At 39.0% G+C, this 23,013-nt stretch overlaps 1 protein-coding gene across 1 annotated transcript in view; it reads left to right on the top strand.

The window, feature by feature from the left end:
* HSD17B12 (hydroxysteroid 17-beta dehydrogenase 12) overlaps positions 1-23,013 on the top strand; it is a 55,462-nt gene that overhangs the window by 13,731 nt on the left and 18,718 nt on the right. Inside the window, exons 2-7 of the mRNA XM_081165979.1 lie at positions 6,656-6,702; positions 8,415-8,490; positions 15,121-15,231; positions 18,986-19,050; positions 20,050-20,094; positions 22,498-22,532. Coding sequence (XP_081022105.1) covers positions 6,656-6,702; positions 8,415-8,490; positions 15,121-15,231; positions 18,986-19,050; positions 20,050-20,094; positions 22,498-22,532 — 379 coding nt within the window. The remainder of the gene's footprint in view (positions 1-6,655; positions 6,703-8,414; positions 8,491-15,120; positions 15,232-18,985; positions 19,051-20,049; positions 20,095-22,497; positions 22,533-23,013) is intronic.

Genomic DNA, 23,013 nt, shown 5'->3' with positions numbered 1-23,013 from the left:
GGTGAATAGGTGTGACTGAACCCCAAAGGGGAGAAATGCCATGTGACAAGGACATGCTCAAAATCCATGTGTTCTTATCTGAGGTGAGGGATTGCTATGGTGCTGAGCATACCATTCTGATGCCTATATAGTGTCCTTTTTGTTCTTTCAGGGAAAATAAGATACATCAAACAAACTGTAACAGAAATGCTTAAAGAAGCTGGATAGTTACACTTCTGTAACTATTCTGTAACTAAAACAGTCTGCCTATTAATGCTCAGTATTGAATAGTATTTTAAGAAAGCATTTTGGCTTCCTTCATGGCATTTTGAAACAAAAGTAACTTACACTTACTCAGCCGCAAATGAACAATTGCAGAACTTCCTCCAAGAAAGTCTCAGATAAATCAAATAAGTATTTATTTATCCTAATGGTTAAATTCAGACATAATGGCAAACCATGGTGTAGAAGCCTAGGCTAAATAGACTTTTATGTTTTCTATCTGGTGTTCTGCAGTTTCCCCTTCCTGGTTTGCTATTAGGTTCATGATGGCAAATGGTGGTTTGCTGTGAACCAAGAGTGGAGAGAATCGTATCATGTGAGGGTAGGAGAAAGTATGAGAGGCCAGTGCTCATTCCAGGCTGTTTTTCATAACGCCAATAGGTTGTTGGAATGGTACTAAGGAGATCTGACTTCAGATCTCGCTTAGCCATGTAGCTCACTAGATGTTCATTGTCTAATCCCTACCTTTCACACAGGTGTACATCACAAGTGACATCAGGTGTGGAGCAGGTTTGGGGAGATTAACATGTGGGCAAAACTGAGACCCGGGCTGGGCCAAATTTAATCCCCTGGCCAGAATTTCTCCACCCCTGATAAAAATAACGCGAGAGGGTAGAAATGTGAACCAAAATGAAGACATGTTAAATGTAAATATAAAGTTTAGCATTCCACCATATTGAAATGTATATTTGATGAATATGCAAAGCAAATATATATATCAAGCAAAATGTGTGTGTGTGTGTGTGTCCAAGATGGAAGAGGAAATAAAACATGGAAATTTTAGTTTTCCCATTATACATACAATCAGCTTTAGTGTATCTCCTTTCTGACACCATAGTATAAAATAGAGAGGTGGCAAGTCATCTTTTAACGGGCTTATGTACTTTCTTATAAGGTGCTATAAGGCAGCTTTTCGGAAAGACTTTATGGATGTTACATCATTTTAGCTAAGAATAGATGTTGTGATGTGTAAAATGGCTTACTTGCATCCCAAATAGACATGATAGACAAAAATGGTTTTCATGGAGGTTGCAATAGGATACATTACATCTTAATTTTAAAATAATGAGAGCATTCTGTCATGAGTTGCAGATATTAAAAATTAAGGACATTGATCTGTTGCCTAGAGTGTAAAGAGGAATATTCCTTTACAGAAAAGAGCATTTCTGCAGTCTACAAATTTGAAAGTAAATGCACATCATAAATCTAGATTTTTGTATGTTCCTCTTTCTTGCAAATAGAATGTTTTCAATAACCATTTCCCCTCTTCCTGCATTGTGAAATGGTGGCAGCATATCAGCAAGGAATTGCATTGGTATTCTAGAAGCATAGCCAAACCAGACAGGTCTGCAGCACACTGGTCTATTTTTAGACTTTAGGTTGCCATTTTTATCCTGTAAAAATATTCATCAGTGTCTGGGTGACAGGCCATCAGTTTTTGTAAATGTGGTAGAGACCACATTTCCCCTTCTACCTATCTTCTCTGTTTTATGCTTTGCAGTGTGTAGTTTGGAGTAGGGGGAGGTGGTTACTTTGGATTTCAATTCATGCATTAAACTCCTCAGTTCACAGATCTTTAACGTCATGCACTTCATTCATCTTTTTCTATACGCAGCTGCTTACGCATCTCTGCTTATTGTCTATTATGGCTGAACTGTTCTAGTGCACAAAAGTAAGCGCGCTGGGGGGGAATTAATGGATTTAGATGCCTTTCTATAATTTCCAATCTAGTCTCTCTCCTGACATTCTTTAACTGCAGCCACGAAGCACTAAATTTAAAACCACATTGGTACTGTGGGTAAGGTATTCTCTTTTTCTCAGAGCAAATACAGTAGTATGGGGAGATTCTCCTGAAATCAGTATGGGTTGGTGGGTTGTATTAGATTGGTTGTGTTTCAGCAATGAGTCCCAAGTTCCAGTTCCTGTTTGGAAATGAAAATTCTCAGTAGCCTTGAGCAAGTCATGCCCCCATTTTTTAAGTTGTTACAATCTTATTGACCTAATACACAAGTTGATTGTGCAGTTTAATGTATACTTAGCATGCAGAAAGATGTTTTCAGAGTGATTGATAACAATCCTCAGGGTATCCTTTGAGGAGATCTGCAACCAACAAAGGCAAGGTAGTCAAGACACACCTGATGCTTGCTTTGTGGTTTCTGTCCCTTCTCTGACAAAGGGCAGACAAAAAGTTATGTAGCATGTAATGTAGCTTGTAGAGCAATAGATCAGTCTTCATTTTCCCTCAAAAACCATACAAACAGATGTACATTGAAATGCATAGGTAGGTTGATTGAACCCCAACTCTAAGAACAGTGGGCAGTAATTTATAGAAATGTATTTTAATCACTTGCTGGATAAATGTAACTTAATAAATGAACATAATTGAGAGATGAGGTGACTTGCATTTTTATAGGCTTCTTATCTTGGCACACTGGAGTTTTACAATGGCCGGTCGTAGATACTGTGTCAGAAATTCTCAAATCTAGTCATGTTGCATGTTAAATATATAACCCTAACCCCATTTGTATAGTACCAAAGAACCTCCTTAATACTTGTGTGTTCGTACTCATCTTATCATTTTGCAGATAGAAAGACAATGCAACACTTGGGTAGTGAACAAAGAATTGTAATAGTTGTAATACTTGGGAGTTGTACATGGGTACGGGCAGTTGTAGTTAACTGGTGAACTCAGTCAAATTCAAAGACATAGTTCTGAATGTTTTTTAAAAAATCAATTTACTTCCTATGAAAAACTAAAAAAGAATCTTATTTAACTTCCTTTTGTTCATTTCTTGCCTTCGTGATAAGGAATCTCCAAATAAAGTGTTTCCTGGATCATGCCAGAGTGATGCAGTAGCAAAAACAAACAAACAAACAAACAACACCAACTAATGCTAGTTTAGGCCACATCAACAGAAGTATAGTGTCCAGATCAAGGGATATAATAGTACTGCTCTATTCTGTCAAACTCCCCCTAAAGTACTGCTTTCAGTTCCTGGGAACCACAATTAAGAAAGATATTGACAAGCTGTAACGTGTGCAGAGGAGGGCAACCAAGATGATCAAGGGTCTGGAAAACAAGCCATATGAGGAATGGTTGAGGGAGTTGGGTATGCTTAGCCAGGAGCAGAGAAGAAAAGGGCTATCACATGGAAGATGAAGTAAGCTTGTGTTCTCCTGCTCTAGAGGGTAGAACTCAAACCAACGGCTTCAAGTTACAGTGGTACCTCTGGTTAAGAACTTAATTCGTTCTGGAGGTCCGTTCTAAACCTGAAACTGTTCTTAACCTGAAGCACCACTTTAGCTAATGGGGCCTCTTGCTGCTGCCGCCGCATGATTTCTGTTCTCATCCTGAAGCAAAGTTCTTAACCCGAGGTACTATTTCTGGGTTAGTGGAGTCTGTAACCTGAAGCGTCTGTAACCTGAAGCGTCTGTAACCCGTGGTACCACTGTACAAGAAAGGAGATTCCAACTAAACACCCGTAAGAATTTTCTGACAGTAAGAGCTTTTCAACAGTGGACCAGACTCCCTTGGAAGGTGGTGGACTCTTCTTCCTTGGAGGTTTTTAAGCAGAGGTTGGATGACCATCTGTCATGGATGCTTTAGTTGAGATTCCTGCATTGTAGGGGGATTAGATGACCTTTGTGTCCCTTCCAATTCTACAATTCTCTGATCTTTCACCAAGGGACGAGTGTACATAAGAACCTCAGAGAAGCTCAGCTGGTTCAAATTAAAGACCAATCTCAGCATCCTTTTCACCCTCTGGCCAATCAGGTGCCTGTGGAAAGCCTGTAAGCAGGACATGAGGATTACAACATTAGCCCTCACTTTTTCTCTAGCAACTGGTCTTCAGAAGTATACTGCCTCAAATAATTGAGGTAGTAGCTGTAGATGACCAGTAGCCATGGATCCATGAATATGTTTAAACCCCTTTTAGAGCACTCCAAGTTGGTGGTCATCACCTCATCTTGTGGTGGCAAATTCTACTCCTTAACACTGCTTTCTTATTCTTTCCATAATTGACTCCCTTGAGAGGCTGTGGACTCTCCTTCATTAGAGGTTTTTAAGCAGAAGTTGGATGGCCATCTGCCATGGATGCTCTGGTTGAGATTCTTTCATTGCAGGGGATTGGATTAGATGACCCTCAGGATCTCTTCCAACTCCACGACTCTAACCCACAGCACTCCAACATGATTGTACATATTCTATCACTGTTCATTTTTTAAAAAAACAGTGTGCTCCGAATCCGAAGAAAAGTGAGCATAAGGATTCTCTTGCAAAGTTTCTCATGCCAAGAGTCCCCTTTCATTATAGTTCCCAGTGCCCCAACCCACACTATTCTAGACAGTTCCTGAACCTTCAGTGGCTTGCCACAAGATCTGACTTCCACATATTATCATGCCTATAATCTATCATATGAAATGCACTGTGGGTGCCAAAGAGAAGTGAGAATATGCAAAATCTGAACATTTGTGGTTGCAATTTGAGTGAGAAATAGGAGGTTTAGAAGCACACATTTGTCTCATTTTCTGCACCAGATTTTCCGTTCAGTAAATGTATTGTGTTGCTGCTGTCTTATTAACTTGCAGAGTCTGCATGCTTATCTTCTTTGTTCTTGTTAAAATATGAGCTGGCATGTGTTAGACTGCATTAGCGTTCACTTCTAGGGACTTCAGTGCCTTCTAAATTTGGCATTGCTAAGCTGGTGCCCTGTTTGCTTGAATCAATTGGGGTAGCTATTTTTAGCAACAAAGGGGAATTGAAATAGCAATTTTCTTTCCATGCAATAGATCCCAAGAGGAATACTGATGCAAGCTCTCTGTCATTGCATATACTAGCCCCTCCTCAAAAACCCTCAGACAAAAGGCAGCTGTCACAGTTTGCGGCAGTATTAATCTTTAATCAATTGAGTGTTTTCTGCATTCAGGTGTTCTGAGGGGAAAACGGGTCATGAGGAGAACCTGTCTGGAATAACTAAGCATTCTCTTTGGTGGGTAACGGCAGGGAATAGGCAGAGCAGCTAAAAATAGTATTTGCTTCAAGTGTTCCTCCAGTCTATTTTTGATACTTGATTTTGATAAGGTTGATTGGGCTCTTACTAAAAATAAGTTTCTTCCAGGCTAGCAACACATGCACACACACACATAGTAAAATGTTTTTAACTAACACAAACTAAAATTCTTTAGTGGGCTGCAGATAATCTTGGAAGAAAGTGTTGGTCAGACACCAGTGTTTATATAATCTCTATTAAATGAGGCATTATTTGATGCCAACCAGGACTTGTCTCTATTCTTTCCAGTTTTTGTTGTGTTGAAGGGCTAATATGACTTGTTTGCCTTTCACAAGCTTCTTGTAATGTAGTGGAAATAGCAGCGGGTCCCCCCCCCCCCGTTTTACATAATTCACACCTATTCAGTGTTACCATTTTCTGTTACATGCCTTGATTTGGAAGACTGTTTTGTTAACTCCTGCTAAAAGCTGCATTTAATATAGATTCTCATTAAGTAATATTGGAATATTACTTGCAGCTACTTATAACTGAGAAGAGAAATGCTGATTTCCCACATTTGCAACATAATCTGTTAGTTATCTATTTATTAGCAGTTATTTCACAAGAAAGTGAGTGGAAGTATTGTTGAAATTTTGATTACATGTAAAACCATGTGACTTCTGCAAGACTACTGCTATTCTTCCAACACTAGATTTATCAACTTTTCCAGAAATCTTGCCCTGCATTTTTCTTCACATATTATAAGAGTTCACCCTCTTAATCCCAAAACGAAACGTCACTTAGAGTTTTCTGTCTACTTCTCCATCTGGGGAATAGAGGGCAGGGTGTGGATTCAAATATATAGCTGGAACAGCCTCTCCCTGAATAAAGCAGCACTGATAATTTTCATGAAAGCGGTTTGCCCAAGACTACTCTTCAGTCTTCATGTTTGAGTGGTGACATAGCTGAATTGCTTCTATCAAATACTGTCTTATTTATTCTTACATCACTCTCCTTTGTGCTGTTTTCTTCCTGTCCAATACTATAAAAATACTAATTTATTCACAGTAGTCTTGAATCCTAATCCGAAGGAGGCAAGCATTATTTTTCAGATGAAGAAATGCTGAATCAGTATAATGCTTGGATTGAAGGAGCGAATTGGAGGTGCCATTACAACATAACAAGTAAAATTAATGTTGTGTGTTGTAAAGCTTTCATTAATTGTTCATAAGACATACATGCTAAATTGGATTTGAATTGATAGACAACATTAAAAAAAAATCCTAAGTCAACTTTTCCAGAAAACTTATATCACTTCTAGAAGACGAAGAATTTATGGCATTATGACATAAGCTTTAGAAACACACTAACATCTCTGTTCTTCCGCCTTTCATGTTTTATAGTTATCACGGGAGCTACTGATGGAATTGGAAAGGCATATGCAGAAGAGGTAAGTTGTGATTCATGTAACATATTGTACCTTTGTGCATTTTGACATGCATACAACAAATTGGAGTCTGTATCCTGTGCTGTATGTATGTCATGTTCTTGTTTTGCCTGAATGATAAGGCAAATTGTTGTTTAACAGGGATAATGTGCCAAAGTATAACCTGCATGGAAACACTGTTTTGTAACAGAGCTAACTTAGCATGGCAGTCTAACAATCTAAATGAATTCTGAGATGGCTCTGGTGCATGTTACAGTATCCGTTATTCTGGTCAGATGTGTATTATAGTTCATTACAGTGCTATTCTTCTATAAAACAAAAGGTGCCACAACTCACTATGAACTCCTCCCTTGTTCTCTTATAATGACAAGGGTGCCCACCTGAGAGGTACCAGAACTGAGTTCTGTTGAATTCTGGCTGAAAAAAGCCCTGATTATATATAATGTGCATTATAGTTTGCTCTACGAAGACTCCTGCCTTGTTGTCTGGCTATCATATGAATACAGTGGATGCTTGGGTTGCGAACATGATCCGTGTGGGATGCACGTTCGCAACCCGCGTCTGTGCATGCCTGGGTTGCGATTCGGTGCTTATGCGCAAAGCGCAGTTTAGCGCTTCTGCGCATGCACGACCGCCGAAACCCGGAAGTAACCCGTTCCAGTACTTCCGGGTTTCGGCGGTCCGTAACCTGAAAAAACACAACCTGAAGCACTTGTAACCCGATGTATGACTGTGTATGATTCCACCCATATTTGCAAGACGAGCATATTGCATAAAGCGAAAGAAAAAAAGAACTTTGATCCTTAAAACATGACCCATTAACAGTTTGACATCCTTTCCAATGTCTTCATTTGTGCTAGGCACAGTGTCTGCTTACACATAGTACTTTGGATTCAGTGTTAAGGTTTGGCAGCCAAGTCAGGTAATATTTGTACCTCTGGACACCTAAAACCTCATCTGAGGATTAATGCCTGTGTTTACACTAGGAGTGGAGAACTCCTGGCCCAATGGCCACATTTGACTAAGCACTGGTCCCAGTTTGGCCCCCAAGGCCGATCTGATATATGTGATGTCAGATGTGGGGCAGGTAGAGATGCAGAAGGATCTGCTGCACCACCAGGTTCCCTGTGGAACTCATGTTGGAGTTCCCTAATCCCAGCAGAAAGTAGGCTTGAAGTCACTATCAACTGATAGGTAGTAATTTCAAGCCTGTTGATCAGCAGCAATTCGAAGCACTAAGGAGGGTTCTTTGTAAAAAGTTCTAACAGTTGACACCTGATGTCACTATGACATCAGGTGGGTTGGTAGATGGATGGCCCTTCCAACCTGACCAGTTTGGTCCTTGTGAGATAAGGATTTGCTCCATTGGCCAGTTCAGTTTCCCTATCCTGGCTCACACATTCACAAGTGATCTGGTTAGATCAGTGGGTTGGTGTCCTTGAAGAGATCTAGCTCAGTGTCCATCTTAATTATGAATCTTTGCTCATTTACCATAGATTACTAATTTCCTACTCTTTATGTCAAATCTATATTTGTAATTCCTTTTTTCTGTTATTTGTTAATCCAATTTGAGCCAAATACTTCCTCCTGATGGAGAGGAGATATCTTTAGATCTAATTCTGTAATTGAATTTCTTGTATAAATAGTGGTGTTGATCAATAAAATGCTACCATAGAGTTGTAACTGGCACTCTTAGACTTTTGCCCTTTTTTCAGTTAGCAAGGCGTGGAATGAAGGTGGTTCTTATCAGCAGATCTCAGGAAAAATTGGATCAGGTTGCCAAGGAAATAAGTAAGTAGTTTTCTGGTCTTTTCTCAACTAAATTAATGAGAGCTAAAACAAGGGATGATGGGATTCAACCAATGAGCCTCATCAGCAGAAGTCCTATTCATGGCTTCCCTGCCTTTCATCTGCCCCTCCAGATGTTGCTGAACTCAACTATTATGGTCAATGGGATTATGGGAGTTAAAGGTTAAGCATCATTTGAAAGCTAGGAGGTTAGTCAGCATTTACATCGGGTGGATCCAGTAGACATCGTGCAAGCACAAGCTTCCAAAAAGCCTTTTCACAACTCAGGTCCTCTTATGAAGTAAAAACTGGTTAAAGCAGACAGTAGATATAAATTGACAGTTCTCCCAGTGGAGTTATATAATGCAGGGTTGGCAGTTCTGGACACCACACCTCAAAAATTATATTGTGGAGCTGGAAAAAATGTAGAAAGGGGCAACAATAGGGGGCTGGAGCAATTCCCATATGAAGAAAGGCTTCAGTGTTTTAATTGAAAGAAAGAGAGCACATGATAGAGGTGAATAAGACTCATTGAAAATATAGTTTTGCATTTAAAGCTGCCCATTTGTGGATGGACCTTAGAACCAGTAGAAGGTCCTACTGGAAAAATTAAGAATTGAACAGTATTGCACCTGTATATATTTTTCATCAGTTTTTGCATGTACATGTCACAAGTGCTCTGCTTTTGTTCCTTCTCCATAAATAAGCTAAAACCTAAAAGCACAGTAAAAATACCATGTAATCATCATTGTAAGTAGCTGAGAATGAATATAAGTTACGGTCTCCCCTAGAATGTAGTTGGCAGGAGACCAGTGCCAGAAATAAGGTGGTAGAAAATATTAGCTAGTTTATGGCAGGTTAAGTTTATTTCCAAAATTATATTCAAAACATACTTGACACACCACCAGGAAACACTTTTACTCTGCAGGAATAATCAGTTTGCCAGCTTTAATAAAACAGCAGTTAAATAAAGGTTAAATAGCAGTGTTAAAACGATCAAATACTCAAATCACACATACTGTTATATATACTATGATCAACACGTTTTCTAGAACTACCAAGAACCTGGGTGCTTGGAATTCCCCCCCTCCCCGATTTGTAACCATTCTAAATTAAAAAAAAATACCCAAGCAGTGTACAAAATACAATAGAAAACATAATTCAAACCATAAAACAAAGTTAAAAACATAAATTGACAAGAATTAAAAGCTTCTGAAATAGAATAAACTAATTAGCATGTTGTTGAGTTTGGAAGTACAGTGGTCCTCGCAAGACGGAAAACTCGTTAGACGAAAGAGTTTTCTGTTTTGGAGGTGCTTCGCAAAATGAATTTCATATGGGCTTGCTTCGCAAGACGACAATGTCTTGCGAGTTCCTGCTGGTTTTTTTTCCTTCCTCCCCTTTTTCTAAGCCGCTAAGCCGCTTATCAGCTGATCCGATCAGCAGATAAGCCGCTAAAAGCCGCTAATAGCGCTAATCCGTCAATGGGCTTGCTTCGCAAGACGAAAAAACCGCTAGACGAAGAGAATCACAGAACGGATTCTTTTTGTCTTGCGAGGCACCACTGTAGTTGTTGATTTCTTTGTAAAAACAAAAAAACGAAAACGATATTGGAAGATGGTGTTCCCAGCACCTGGCATTCAGAGGCATACTATGTCTGACAGTAGGAGGAGAACATAGCCAGCCTGGCTACTAGCTATTGATAGCCTTAGCCTTCATGAATTTGTCTACTTTCTTTTTAACCATCCAAGTTGGTGATCATCATTATTTCTTGTGGGAGTGAATTCCAGAATTTAACTTATGTGTTGCGTGAAGAACAACTTTTCTTTTGTCTGTTTTGAATCTTCCAGTATTTGTTTTCTTTGGATGTCCATCTTATCCTACAGCTATTCAGGGAAGACTGGCTTGAATTCTCTGTGATAATATTTTATGTGTATAATATATATTTATAATAGGAAATGGGGGACCCACGCTTGATAATTCTAGGCAGAAGGTGAAAAGGGATGCATTCACATCAAATTCATATCACGAGAGCTTTTTGAAATAGAGCGGGGAAAGTTGTTAAAGAGCTTTAAGTATTGTTGTACTGTGTATTTTGGGTCTATGGACCGCACTCAAGCTGTGTGTGTGTGTGTTTCATATATATAAGCATTAATATCTATGAGCTGGCCAACCTTTAAAAACAACAACCCAGAATAAGAGTTTTACAATTCTGGAATACTGTAAACAGGTTTGGGGATAGAGAACTCTGTTTTACAAGCAGCAATGTCTACATTTATGAAAGATCTGAAACCATCATTGTGGCCTATTGATGCTGGAAAGCTTTGTAGCCACCCTTTCCCCTCTGCCGTGTACTATTTCCATGGTGAGAGGTGGTGGCTGAAATAGAGAAAGGCCCTGCTGGCAGATTTTTTTAAACAAAAAAATCTACTCTGAGTAGATTAGTATTTTATTTCATGTCAAAATTGTATAAATTTGGGTTCAGGAAGAATTTTTCTGTCATGTTTGCAAGTGATAGAATAGAAGTAGGAGATGTCTTGTAGTTCGTGCTTTTCCTAAATTGTGTGAACCATCAAGAGTATGCAGTTTCTTGAAAAATATGATGAGACCTCACACTTTATTGATACATACCCCATATCTTGTTTAAGTCTTAACAACAGTAGAAACCAATAAAACAATGAAATCAAGTAACAAAACAGATTGGAGATGATGATCAGAACAGAATCAAAGTATTACAAAACAACATTAGTATAATTATAGTGGTGGTAACAAATCTGTTTAATGTGGTATTACTTAAGAGTTCAACATGTTTACTAAAGGGAACTTAGTTTGCATTGGGTCTGTCATTGTTGTAGTAAATATATCCCCTAAGTCTTATTAAGTGCTAGTAAATGGGTGCACATTTATTCATACCATAGTTTGAATTTTTATTATAAAAAGGGCTTGTCTAGCTACTAATGGACATTTTCAACAACTGTTGCTAAAAGTAATGATGATTTTAAAATGCAGTGTTCGAATAAAGTATCCAGGTTTAAAACTGAGTTTAGCAATCCACTAGATTGTATATATGGTGCAATCTGTGCAGGAACCTCTGGGCAGGTGTTTGCCTTTCAACAAGGCTAAAAATAGCATTCATTACCATAAGCATGAGGAACACACTCAGACATGAGCAGCATCACGATAACCTTGTGGGAGAACTTGGAAATGAACACAGTATTTTTCTTTCCAGTTCCAAATCATTCAAACTGGTGTAAACTACTTGAATGAAATTAATTTTCCCACCTGTCAAAATCAAGGTTTTTGCCATGTTTTCAGTGGATTGAAGGGAGGGTGATTCCTTCTCTCTGCTTACCCCATTCCATGTCTGTAGAACTGAAGCAGTTGTATCCTGTCAGGTATGATAAAACACAGCATAATACATATGTGGTGCTATTGAGTTTTTAAAGAGTTGCTAGTCTAGGAGTATATTTGCTGGAGTGGGTGTTGGATTGGACAGAGGCATACCTACGCTTAGGCCTTTCCACTGGCTCTTGCCCACAGAGTGACACCTTTGTCACATGACTGGTGGAGCTCCCTGCTCCAGCTACTGAGTAGATGGTGCTGGGGTCTAAACCACTGAGTGTCTTGGGCGTGCTGATAGGAAGGTCGGCGGTTCAAATCCCCATGACGGAGTGAGTTCCATTGCTCTGTCCCAGCTTTTGCCAACCTAGCAATTCAAAAGCACACCAGTGCAAGTAGATAAATAGGAATATGTTAAATCCTGAGCAGGCCCAATGTCCATTGTATAGCTCCTTTGGGCTGATCATCCCAGTAAATGATATGAAATATTTGTTTCTCTCACTCAACTTGGCAACTTTCCTCACTGCAGTAAATGTGGGATTTTTTAACCAAGCCATTGATAAATTGTGCATTCATGGCAGAAACAGCTATCTAGCAGTGCATATTAATGTTACTCTTTTTCTAAATCCTGGATTATGTCTAAATCTTCGGTTATTACTTTTGCTAGCAGTAAAAACCTCAAGTATTTCATAACAAAGAAAGGAGAATGGGTAGTGTCCATTGATATATATATCTGCAAATACCCTGACCGCAAGATTTCAAACATGAATGTGTAGTGATAGAGCAGATGTTGCTAAAAATAGCAAGCCTCCACCTCCCTTCACAGAGATGTTGAACTTGATTTTCTTCTGACGTGATCACAAGACCACTGCTGCAGTAGGGACTTAATGCTATTTACGTCGTTATTTTGCATAGCAGCATATCCCTGGGGATTTATAAACAATGCAGCTGTTCTGAAAGATGAAGTAGGAAGCAAACAGTTGCATCTGCCATTAGGGATATTAGGAGGGGGAGGGGGAAGCAAGCAATGGAATACAATTAGGCTCACAAGTCTGCATGAATGCATAAGCAATTGTTTTTCTCGGGAAAAACCTAGGAATGACTTTGTCCTTTAAACTCACAACTATTTTTATGAATTACTTGAAGTATTTTACCTTACCAGTGTCTGTTAAAACAATCACTTAGAATGAAGTAATGTGTAGGGTTATTGCATCTTTTATGATTTTATAATACTATGAATTCCATTCAACAGTTTGCATAACTGATCTACCACTGCCCCCATGTGCCTCTAAAAAACCCCTTTGGAGTTGAGTGGTGGGGGAAATTGGAGGGGGAAAGACCATGGAGGCACTGAAGGCAAGAACAGTGAGTTTGTTGGGAGAGAGAGTGGACAAGAAGAGTGCATAGTGATTAAAGGGGTGTTGCATGGTCTGTACAATGAGAGAGGTGGGTTATTTTATCAGCAGAGGTCTGAATCAAGGTGAAAAGACTGAAGTGAAAATGATAGAGAATAAGCTTGCGGTCAAATCGGATGATTTCTAGAGCATGCATCATTTGACAAAGGCCACGTGCTGACAACTTAGTAAGCCATAAACCAGGGCTTACCATAAAAGAGCAACTTGTTAGTGCACACTGCTGAATTGCTCCGGCTGCACTTTCCCCCTAGCATCTGTGGGAGCAATAAACTACAATCCTTTGTTAAAAAAGAACTAGCACTCACAACTTTTTCTCTTCAAACGAACCATGATATAGTGTGCTCTGGGCCACATATTTATACTACAGGAAACTAGTATGTTCGCAACAAAAACATGAGGTGTGTAACACCTGAAAAACTAAAATACATACCCTACTGTTGTATGAAGGTAATACCATAGTTTCTTCAATGCCTAAAAATGTTTCAGTGAGGAATAACTCAGCTTCCTGAATAGAGGAAACAAAGGGGGGTGTCAGCAATAAAACAATGGTGGTACCAGAGAATATGGAGGATACAGAGTGAGAGGAATACTTAGAAGAAAATAAGTTCAGTGATGGATTATTTTGTGTTTGAGGCAATAGTGAGCCATCCATCTGTCCATGAAGAAGGGTTGAGTGCGGGAAAGTATGGGATAGAAGCAGAACTTGGTGACCTGTGTATTAGTGGTAGTGAAAGTCAAAGAATTTGCTAGTCTTTCAGTGGCAGCCACAGAAAACACAGAATCGTTGTCTTTTGTGGCCGCAACTGAGGCAGGGAGGAAAGCAGATAAAACTTTTTTCTTGGTTAGATGATGGATACATGAATGAATAGTGACAATAGTGTTTGTTTGTTTGTTTGTTTGTTTGGTTGGTTGGTTGGTTGGTTGGTTGGTTCTAAGTCTCTTTGGGTTGCCGTGGACAAGATAAAGTTACTAACAAATTTAATTTTGTTGGGGTGTGAGGAGCCAGAGAAACTGAGCAGGTGGAGGAAAGAGTTGAAATGGGTGGAGTGATAGGAAAAGGAGGAAGCCCTTAGTTCAACTGAGGGGTGGGGGCTGGGAGAGAAAAATTATTGTCTTTCCCGTTTATGACTTTTACTCAGTCTATCGCCAGCATGTAGCTCTTGACAGATTGCTTCCAAGGGAATGCGGCCCTTAACATTAAAAAAAAATCCACCCCATGCATAAAGCTTTTCTATGCGATATGTCTTAGGACTGCGGTTGTATGGAAGATTTGGCATACGATGCAGTATGTCCTCCAAATAAGGTTGCATCTTCTTGCAAGCAGTTTCTGTAATCAACACTTAACATTTTTGATCCGCCCCAAGTTGAAATGACTGCGATAAGGTACTGCTTTCTGTAACAATGTGTTGGATCTCTCCTTACATACACTTAAGTCCCTCAGAATGCTTAAGCCATGTTGTTTGGAGGAGCTTTGGATTATGTGAACATACTTAAGAGTGACATACTCTTATCCCTGTCACTAACAAACACTAGGAAACTACTTTTAGTGTCCGAAGCAGCTGAATATTTTGCTCCCATTGGACAGTGTTTTAAACACAAATGACAAATCTATGCAGTATATTATTCCTTCACAAGGATGCTTATGTTGCAACTTCGTTTGGACCAGTATGTCAGATGGATCATTTAAAATTGGTCTTAATGGCAAAAGACTGGTAGCTTCATTCTGGTAAGAACAACTTTAAATGCATGCCATGTGTTGATGATTAGTTTATTTGACCCATTAGGACTTAACAGAAGAGGTTTGCATAGGGATTTTAAAGTTTTCCATGTTTGTTGTAAAATAATCCATGCTTATATTTGTGTGTGTGCTTTATTTCAGGAGAGCGGTTCAAGGTGGAAACGAAAACCATTCCTGCTGACTTTGAAGATCGTGAATCTATTTACAGAAACATAAAAGCATGCCTGGAAGGTCTCGAGATTGGTGTCCTAGGTTTGTATCTTACTCTTATTTCCATGTTATTTGCTATGTTCTTGGAATCTTTGCTCCCAAGGAAAGTAGATAAAATTATTCAGTTCATAGCAACAAGTCATTTTGGAATAAACTTTGAAGCCTCTGTGCTTCATAAAACAGTTGTTCAGAAGTGGAAGAATTTGCACTGTTATCAAGAGTAGCTTATCCTACGAAAAAGGTCACCTCTTCTCTTATGTCCTTCATGCTTCAGACATCTATCTAGATACCTTTGTAGTAGTTTTCTTGTATTTTCCAGCATGGTGAAGTTCAAGTATTGAGGCTAAAGCAGCTTCAAAGCTTAACCTCTTCCATTTTGCCCCTGCCTTCTACTGCATGTGTGATTGCTTAAATATGGCTAATAATATAGAGTCTAGGTCCCAGACATTTTTTCACCTCCTCAGTCAGAGATTAGTATTCTTGTTTAGTGGGTTAGATGGTTCCTTTAGGATTGGAGGACTTTCATAGAAGTCTTTCTTATTGTTCAGGCTCCTGCTTGTCTTGCACTCTTTATTCTGAGCCATATTAAGGAAATCTCTTCAGATACATTTGAATTCCAGTAATGTGTTGCATCTCCTTTCTGACTACAGTATATCATAGAATCATAGAACTGGAAAGGGACACCGAGGATCATCTAGTCTAACCTCCTGCAGTGCAGGAATCCCATATGGGGATCGAACCTGTGACCTTGGTATTATCAGCACCACGCTCTAAAACCAACTGAGTTATCTAGTGGTTGTATGAGTGGTAGAATATATGTAAATCTGCATCCACGTATTCACTCAGTGTTATAGGCTAGATTTTTGCTTCTGGAAATGAAGCATTTTGCAGAGTATGATCAAATATAGGTGATCCCAGATTCAAAAGTTATTAATTTGTTGCATTGGAGACTGCAACTGCAGAAATGATATTACTGAGGAACAGCAGACTCGTTTATATTGTTCACCAACTGGAGGAAAGACTGGGAAAAAATAAGTTGGTACTCCTCTTCCCTTGGGCATTGATTGATCTGTTTCTGCCCTGCCACCACAAGGTCCCTGAAGTGAGAAGTGCCCTGCTTACATTAGCTGAAATCAATTTCCATATCTTCCATTCATCTGTTTTGCTGACATTTGGCTACTTAAATATTTCATCGTAATATGTTGGAAAGTTGCTATGCCATATTGACTGGAGTTCTTAGACTTGGACTACTTCCAAGTCACTTCTTCTCAGTCCAGCCTATGTCATAGTGACATTAAAATAGGATAATGCCCTGCATGTTGCTCTGAGATCATTAAAGATTAACTTGCCCACCTACAGTGTGAGAACATGCCAGGAGCAAATGGCAACTGTTTGGGGGATACTTTCAATTCAGTAGGATTATCAGCTTAAACCAGGACTCACCAAGTGCAGGATCTCCTCTTTGAGGATATGTATTCATAAGACTCTTTTTCTGAGCGATTCATTATATTCATACCATGCAACTTTCTCCTGCAATGCCCAAACTGGTCCCCCACTTGACTGCATGGCAAATGGAAGCCATAGCAGACCAGTTCAGATTTCAGTTGCTCAACACAAAGTTAAGTGCAACGCCACATGGAGTGGTCCTATGCCATTCTGTCAGACAGTTTATGCATATTGAATTTAGGAATAAAGCACCAGTAAACGAAGCAAGAGAAGCTCACACTAGCAGTTAAAATTAATTTAGATTTTCCCAATTCTCTCTGCACTTTGGGAGATGATGGGAGGTTTTCCCTGATACATAGGAGTGTCTAGTGTAAGCAGTAAGTCTGATAATAAAACCTGGGGACACTATATTGTGCCATTGAAAAATTAGATTTAAACAATGCTCAGTAAATTTCATATGCTGCCAATTGATTGGGGGTGGAAGGAGGGGTACAATTTCACAGATATGAAGGGTATGAAAACAGCTTTATGGAATGCTTTCATTTGTTGAATCTGTGTATAATGTACCTCGAAATAGCACAGGAGCAAGCAAACCTATTCAAAAAGCCAGTAATTGTTGCTGAAAACATAGAATGCTTAATGTAATAAGAACGCTATTAATGAGGTTTCTCCTGCATTATTCTTTCACTCTACCTCTTCATCTACCTCCCAAAATTCTTTATGAACGGTTTTCAAAGAACTAGTGCGGTGTGTTGGTTTATACTGCCATCTAATGTACTGATGATGATCTGACTTGGGACTGATGTAAGAATACTGTCCCTTTGCAGGTTACTTTCTTCCCAAAATGACTCACTGTGTCATAAATACCTACTCTTCCGCAGTAATTTCTAATGAACAGAATCACAGTGGATGCTGTGATACAGTTTATGATCAGAAACTTGGAATGTTAATTTATGATAATGAAATAAACTATCGCTTGGTATCCTTGCAAGTGTAGAGTGGAAAGTTTATTGGCATTGGACATAATGCACACAAAAAGGCAAAACAAAGATAAAGGTATTCTATGAAGAAAACTTTGCAAAATGGAGTAAAAAAAGTAGAGATCAACTCTTCTGACAGCCTATTATTATTAATATTGAAATCTCTTACCCTCCATCATAACTAAACATTCTAAAAAATTCTAAACATTCTAAAAAATTGCACTCACAGGAATAGGGTGGGTACTGAAAATATTTATCTTGAGTGCCAAATGTGCATCTTCAGCATTCAATGGGAACTATATAATAACTATAAAATAGATGCATCTCTGTGGGAAATTCCACAACTTAGGAGTAGCCACACAGAATTCCTTCCCCCTCCCGAGCCACGGCCGTCCTGAACCTCTGAGGGCACTGGAATTAACAAGAAGGGCCCCTTTCCTGCTCAACATCCAAGAGGGCCTGTAGGGAAGGAAGTAGTCTTTGAGATATTTGGAACTTAAGTTGTTTAGGGGTTTTGAATACTAAAATGAGCACCTTGAAATGGGTTCCAAAATGACTGGTAGTCAATGCAGCTGATCTAAAATAGGAATTATATGAATCATAGAATCATAGAGTTGGAATAGACCACAAGGGCCATCGAGTCCAACCCCCTGCCAAGCAGGAAACACCATCAGAGCACTCCTGACATATGGCTGTCAATCCTCTGCTTAAAGACCTCCAAAGAAGGAGACTCCACCACACTCCTTGGCAGCAAATTCCACTGTCGAACAGCTATTACTGTCTATGAGTTCTAAATCGAACCCCAGCCAGTAATCTGGCTGTTGTATTTTGGACCAGTTGAAGTTTCTGAGTCCTCTTTAGCGTCTGTCTTTCCAGGATTCAACCACAGTTTATTGGCCCTTATCCAGTCCATCACTGCATCTAGGCACCAATTAAAAGCTTTCACAGCTCCTCCTGATTCAGATGTTATGGAAAAGTATGTCACCAGCATACTGGAGTTGCCTTTAACAGAATAAGTCAGGGGTCAGCAACCTAAGGCCCATGGGCTGGAAGTGACCGGCCCATGAGCCACCCCCGAACCAAGCTACCCACTTGTGCGCTGCGTTAAACCATGGGATAAACCTTGCTGACCCCTAGAATAAGTTGCCTCTCGTTTGCCGTTGTTCAGTGATCTTCTGTGTCCACATTGTTGATATGTAAGAAACTCAGATGAATTTATAATCTGAAGTATCAAGAGTTTTTCCACCAGGAGCTGAGAGTCTAGGCATCAAGTGAATTCAGATTATTTAAAAGCTGAATATAGTGATGTACACATTTAATTTCAGAATGTAATACCTTGTGTGAACTTAACCCTTCTGTTTCCCCCCCAGTAAATAATGTGGGTATGTCATATACTTATCCTGAATTCTTCCTTGACGTTCCAGACCTAGATAAAGTAAGTATTGTCTTCTACTCTTGCCCCTCTTTTAAATTTTTAAGATAGACTTGTAAAAAAATAAACACAACTTTGGATGTATTTCTATAAACATGATAAAAATAAGGTAGAATATGGTAGCAAAAAGAACAAATAACTGAATACTAAAATTGAGGTTCACAGTGATCATGTAATCCAAATTCAAGGATTTAGATTGTTGTCACAACCCAGTCCCATCTCCTAAATACTGCTAAGATGGCTTTAAGTTAAACTTACTTTTGCATATCTGTTTCTTAAGGTGGTTAGGCAGGTTTCCTCTCAATTTTATTATGGTATTTATTTTGATACAGAAGAATCAACAGTTGAGGCTACCATGCTAGTCACTAAGACCAAGAAATGACCGATTTTGTGTTTTGCAACTACTTCATGTTTAAATTATCTTGATTGTTTTAACTGCTCATAAAATTTGGAATATTAGTGCCATGCATTTCACATGAGCAATTCTGAGTTAACCATAGTGCTGAATGGGTTTTACTGCACCATGCTATCAAGTTGATAAAACCTATTTCCACCCACTTGGGTTTTCCTTGGCTTGGTTTGACTAGCAATAAGCCAAAATATTTTCTCAAAACTTGAGAAAATACAGGCTTATTTCTAGCCACTCAGAGGTAAATCAGAGTTTGCTGAGATTTGTATTATCAGCCAAGAATTTATGAAGCTAAGGAGCATCTCTGTCCAGTTCTCTTCCTTATCACATGAAACAGTGTAAGTTATTCAATAGCATTTATTACCAGAGCAAAGGTACTTATTCTGCATACCTGTGAAGTGTTCTGTATTGAGTATAGTTGATGTGATAGTGGGAAACTTTTGTGTTATTTTTAAAATTTAACAACTGCTTCCTTACCTGACTTAAGTAAATAAGCATGTCATACACCTCAATTGCTGCCGTTTTTGTTTAAATCAGGAATTTATGGTATCCTGCTATAGTGCTGTATTTCATTGGGGTTTTTTTTCTTATAGACAATTGACAAGCTGGTGAATATTAATATCATATCTGTGTGCAAGGTAAGTGCCACCTTGTGTAGATGTGCGGGGAGAGGATATGGCACCTTTTTTCTATTTGTCAGTATCAAGTAATTCAGTTGTTTGTCGTAAATATCGTATTCCTCCATGCAGTCTGCCTATTGTAGCTTCACACTACTGTTTTGTCAAGTTGTTACAATTGCTTACCTGGAGCAATAGCTTCCACATAAGTCTGTTTTCTTTAGTAGCCTCTGGAAGTGACTCTGCAGCTGATAATAACACAACTTTCTCTCTCAGAATGCTCTGGGACACTGTAGGGAAACATCAGTGGTGGCTGTAAGCAATGGCACACTCAGAGTGTTACTGCTGCCTGCCCATCAGGGTTCATCAGAGGGAATCCACCAGAGAGCATTTTGCTCTCTGTAGCCTGCTCTGGTCCAAAACTATTCTTTTGTTACCCACAATGCTCATTTTTTAAAATAATCTTGGAGTTCTGAAAATTAGTTACAATTTCTAAAGCACTGGACATAGTAAAAGGAAGGCACTGGACATAGTAAAAGATCCATCGCATCCTGGTCACTGTCTCTTCGAGCTCTTGCCGTCGGGACGGAGATACAGGACGATGAAGACAAGAATGAGCCGTCTTAAGAACAGCTTCTTCTCCAGAGCGATCTCTGCCCTGAATGGGAAGCCCGGACTTTGAAAGTCATCTAATCTCCCTTGCTGTATTATACTGTATTGTTTAATTAGTGTTTTTATGGAGCAGTCAAGTAATTTCGTTGTCCCCGAAGGGGGCAATGACAATAAATATATTATATTATATTATATTATATTATATTATATTATATTATATTATATTATATTATATTATATTATATTATATTATATTATATTATATTATATTATTATATTATATTATATTATATTATATTATATTATATTATATTATATTATATTATATTATATTATATTATATTATATTATATATATCTCCCCCACCTCCATAGAATATGATGTTGGGGAAGGAGCCCCACTGATTCTCACATAAGCACATCACACCAGTGCAAATGCTCACATCTACTGACTGTTCTTGTATTCAAAGAGCTTCAAGCATGTGGCCTTTCTGAGATGTTTCAGGTGGACACTGCATATGAAGTGGTCATGAGCTCTTGATTGCCCTTGCAATCACTATGATTACATGGTTTGTCCCATTACCACATGAAAATGCTTAACTGAAAGACTGTAAGTGATAGTTAATAAAAGCAGGAAATACCTTTATATTTGTCATATTTAGCTTGGATTTAATTCTCCAAGGTCCCCTGTTTCTGTTAAGTTTGCATGGTTATCCTTTCCTCCATCTCCAAATACAATGGTATAGAGATGACAGCTTTAAAAAAGAAGTAGTTTATCATAGCAATTATAAAAGGTGACATTAGGAATAGTGCTCCCAAAATGTAAATTGCTATACAAGTTTGTACATTGTTGCAACTTCTGTCTGGCATAGGTCGTTTTTCATTCCCGCTTTACACATTATGATTAGTGTGACTCAGCAAAAGTCACCGATTTACTCCATGACGGACCCAGGACATCTACATCCTCCAAGGCCATCTCTTGGCAAAGGAATTGTGTAGGATAGGACATTATGCAAAATGTGTACAAAATGGCTGTCCCCATTCTACTTCAATTATGACACCAATGATTTGTTTAGACCTGGCACAATCCATTAAAAAGAAGAAGCATTGTAGCCAGACCACTTCAGTTCATGTCAGCAGGATTTGCCCATGGCTCACAGCCATTAAAGATGATGATAGAGGCCGCATTGTGGATTGCATTGCTTGTCCTGTTCTCACACTTTAGCATACTGTGATGCTGGATTTTAGAATTGGTTGGTACCTATTAAGAAGAATCATAGAATCTAAGGTAGAATGGAGCCAAAAGAGCATCTATTTCTCTTTCTACCTTAAATCACAGTACCATACAAACTTCATGATAATCCTCACAAAGCTTCCACTCTCCTTATGCCATCATTTGAACTTTGTGGTATGGTGGTGGCGTAACTAGAATTCTTGTACGTCTACCAGAAATCAGTGCCTAGAATCAGTATTATGAGGTATTTGACTGTAATTTCACCAAGATGGTATTTAGAAGCCCCTAATCAGCGGTGCTGTAGCGGCACAAACAAGAAAGAAGAGCAGACTACTGGTGTGTGCTGTAACAAGTACAGATGAGTTCATCTGATTCACTGCACATGCTTTGTACAAGAACCAAGTGACACCAATAGAATAAAAATATGCTGCTTCCACAAATGAAGGCCTTCAATTCTCCTAGACTATTTTGAGGTGAAGAGGTGTCGGTTTCTTTATGAGGAGGCAGAGAGGCTTCCCTCAATCTGGTGTCTGCATCCCACTCAATCACCAGGTTTTTGTTTCTTATTTATTTTTTCAGATGACACGATTGGTGCTGCCCAGCATGCTGGAAAGGTGAGTCACACAAATACTATCCAGACAGTCATCATTATTTATAGGGGAGAATCCTTTCTTTGAAAAATTCATTACTATGACTAATCAGCCTGGCCTCCATGTTTCAGTGGCAAAGTAATGCCGTGTGAGTCATGGTTCTGGGTGCATGAATCATCAGACGTGGAAGCCTATCTCCACTTGATTCCCTTTTTTATTTTCCCTTTCCCCTTCACTGTTGTGGTGATTTCTTTTAAAATGGAATTTAAAAAAAACCCTTCTGACTCATCGGTGTGAACTCAACAACCTGCAGTTCTGTGGGGGTGGCTGTGGTTACTGGGATGTTCCCGGGAATAACCTTCTTAAAGCCATTTCTGAGAGGCACGAGAAGCAAAATGGGTATAGAGAATAAGCTCTAGTTGTATTGCAGGTGGCAGATTGAGGGAAGTGTGCAAACAAAAGCAGGAAGCTCCTGGAATAACATGGTGCTGTAATATATACAACC

The sequence above is a fragment of the Podarcis bocagei genome (assembly GCF_964188305.1).
Source record: "Podarcis bocagei genome assembly, chromosome: 1".
Taxonomy (NCBI): Eukaryota; Metazoa; Chordata; class Lepidosauria; order Squamata; family Lacertidae; genus Podarcis; species Podarcis bocagei.
This window is presented reverse-complemented; position numbering and strand designations above follow the sequence as displayed.